The 2,656-nt window shown below is 40.3% G+C and overlaps 1 protein-coding gene across 1 annotated transcript; it reads right to left on the reverse strand.

Annotated features, from left to right (window-relative positions):
• Nucleotides 1-1,167: 1,167 nt before the first annotated feature.
• LOC131310355 (short chain aldehyde dehydrogenase 1-like) lies at nt 1,168-2,493 on the reverse strand. Its single transcript, XM_058337340.1, has 2 exons — nt 2,339-2,493; nt 1,168-2,077 (listed from the first exon to the last, which is right to left on the reverse strand). The coding sequence occupies exons 1-2, from the start codon at nt 2,374-2,376 to the stop codon at nt 1,282-1,284; spliced, it is 834 nt and encodes a 277-aa protein (XP_058193323.1). The 5' UTR covers nt 2,377-2,493; the 3' UTR covers nt 1,168-1,281.
• Between the last annotated feature and the right edge of the window lie 163 nt (nt 2,494-2,656).

A 2,656-nucleotide genomic window follows, 5' to 3' on the forward strand; every position in this document is an offset into this window, starting at 1 on the left:
CGCTAACTTTGAACCTAACCCAGAAGTGTTGCTTGGCTGGTGATATATAGCCCATCAAACATTGCCCAATGATTCCGCTGCAAGAGTCGAACAGGACCGGATCAAAGGAGCTTTGTGGCTGAGAGTGTTGCTGGGCTTGAAGGGATCGATTGAAGTTGGATTCTCAAATGCAGGGCCGATTGTAGGTGGATGGAAAAAAAGAAGTGGAGGTTTGCAAGAGAAGAGAGAGGAAACAGGTTTTGCAGGGGTTTGATTTTGTTAACTCCAATTGGACCAATTTGCGGATCAAAACCGGAGATCATGATAAAATTCAGCTCAATTGAATATCGGTAAGGACTTCATCTAGTAGATTGTTTATTTTCATTCAGATTCTTGACTGAAAAATTGAATTGTAACAAAGGAATCAAAATAAAATGAGCGGTTTCGATATTCGATTAAGCTGAATTTTATCATGATCTCCTAACAAATGAATCTAGAAAAATTGTACGGTTTTGATTAGCAAATTGGGATACGGAATGAGCATACCCTCGCGAGAGTAAACAAAATTGCTCTCATTTTTTATAGTCCAGTATTCCATTTTGAACCGTCCCTTAATAAGTGTCTATTTTATAAAGTACTGGGTAAAAATATAATTTCCATTTTGCCCCTAAAATAGATTTCATTTTGAAAAATTTATGAGTAAAAGTGTAATAATGATACCTCCATAAAGGCTAAGTTAAAAAAGTTTAGAGTGTAATAATAATATCTCTAAAAAATGTTGAATTTACGCGGTGGGACCTTTAAAGGACGGAGAGAGTATTATGTTTTGATGCCACCGCATATGCTATATCCCAAATGAAGTAATAGGGAGAGCTTTGCACTTGTACCCTTACTAGTTAATTAAATGGCTCTCTTTTCTTAAAAAAAAAATAATAAAGAAAGAAAGAAAAGAAGATATTCCTCCTGATACCATATTATTTTCTGACAATGATGTAGAAACTTCACTGAATATTAGTACTAGTATTCAATACTTCCGGAGTATATGAACAGTATATTTCTTCCATAACATATGAGGTCCATACGGAGGACATTCATGTTATGTGAGAAAAGAAAGTATACTGTTCATATACCCCGAGAGTATTTAATTTTCACACTCTGTATAATTTAACACATAACAAGGCAAAAATATAAAGGAAATCACGCTTTAAATCATGTAGGGGATTCGTAACCCAGACAACATCAACATTCCCAAAAACAAACATACAAACAAATTGGTAAGGAATTATTGCAGTACTACAAAATTCAAGACATTTGGCTATGGAGTAGCAAGGAGAAATGCTGATTGGTGGTGCTGTAACCTCCATCGACCACAAGGTTAATCCCGCTCAAGTACTTCGACTCGTCGCTCCCCAGAAACACGGCCGCCTCCGCCACGTCCTCTGCCGTCGGCACTACCCCTTTTAGATTCGCCGCCTCACAAAGCAGCCCTTCAAAAGTGTTTTTCTCCATTCCAAATGCTTTACTTAGTAATGGAGTGGGAAGTGCACCGGGGGAAATACAGTTCACCCTTATCCCATGCTGCCCTAACTCCACACACAAGTTCTTCATGAGCCCAACAACCGCGTACTTTGACGCTGCGTACGAGTGTGGCGATGTGCCCGCAAGCACTGTGCCAAGGCTTGCCGTAAAGAGAATCACACCTTTCTTTGCCGGAATCATAACACTAGCGGCGTGTTTGGCCCCCAAGAAAGCGCCGTAAACGTTCACATCGAAAACCTTTTTCAAGTCTTCGTAATCCAAGCCTTGGATTGTGAAGTCCAATTTTCCAGGAATACCGGCGTTATTGTACATTATGTCGACCTTTCCATACTTTGACATGGCTGTGTCAACCGCATTTTTAACATCATGGTCAACAGTCACGTCGCAATGAACGTAGGTAACATTTTCATCCGTGCCAATGTCCTTGCAAACTGCCCATCCAAGGTCGTCTTGGACGTCAGCGATGATAATCTTGGCACCGTGTCGAGCAAAGAGCCTAGCGGTAGTCTCGCCAATACCGCTTGCGCCGCCCGTGATGATGGCTACTTTGCCTTCTAACCTGCACAATAGTTGGTAAGTCAACAAAGAAAATAACTACTACTATACGGATAAAACTATGTACCAAAGTTCAGAGAGACTTATGTGATCTTTCCTTTCTTTCTAAATCGAATCAATTAAGAGAATGACTTATTCACGAAGGAGCCGCAAATAAGTCGTTCACGGAGCCGCACAATCACATCCGTACATTTCAACAATCAATGATTGAGATTGCTTTTCAATAGGCACCGGATAAGCCAGGTGACATGGATAACATGAATACCTTTTAGAGATAGGAGCTTGGGAGGAACAACCTTCCATTTTTGGCTAACAGTTAAATGGGAGCTCAAACATGTGGAAAGCTATATGCTCTGCCCAAACATTTATAGGCAGCTTTGCATCTGGGTAAGGGTAAGAGTATTATGACACAGCGGCCAATTAACAGAAGACGTGTCAAAAAGCTGTGTTGTTTTGCTGTTGCCTGGTTGGATTCATTTATGACATGCAAGGAAGGACAATAAATATCCTCAATCTCAAGTTCCTCCAACTACTACCAAGAATTGGCCATGGATCCATCCTAATAAATACACAAGATGATGGA

This window comes from Rhododendron vialii, chromosome 12a (assembly GCF_030253575.1).
Source record: "Rhododendron vialii isolate Sample 1 chromosome 12a, ASM3025357v1".
Classification (NCBI taxonomy): domain Eukaryota; kingdom Viridiplantae; phylum Streptophyta; class Magnoliopsida; order Ericales; family Ericaceae; genus Rhododendron; species Rhododendron vialii.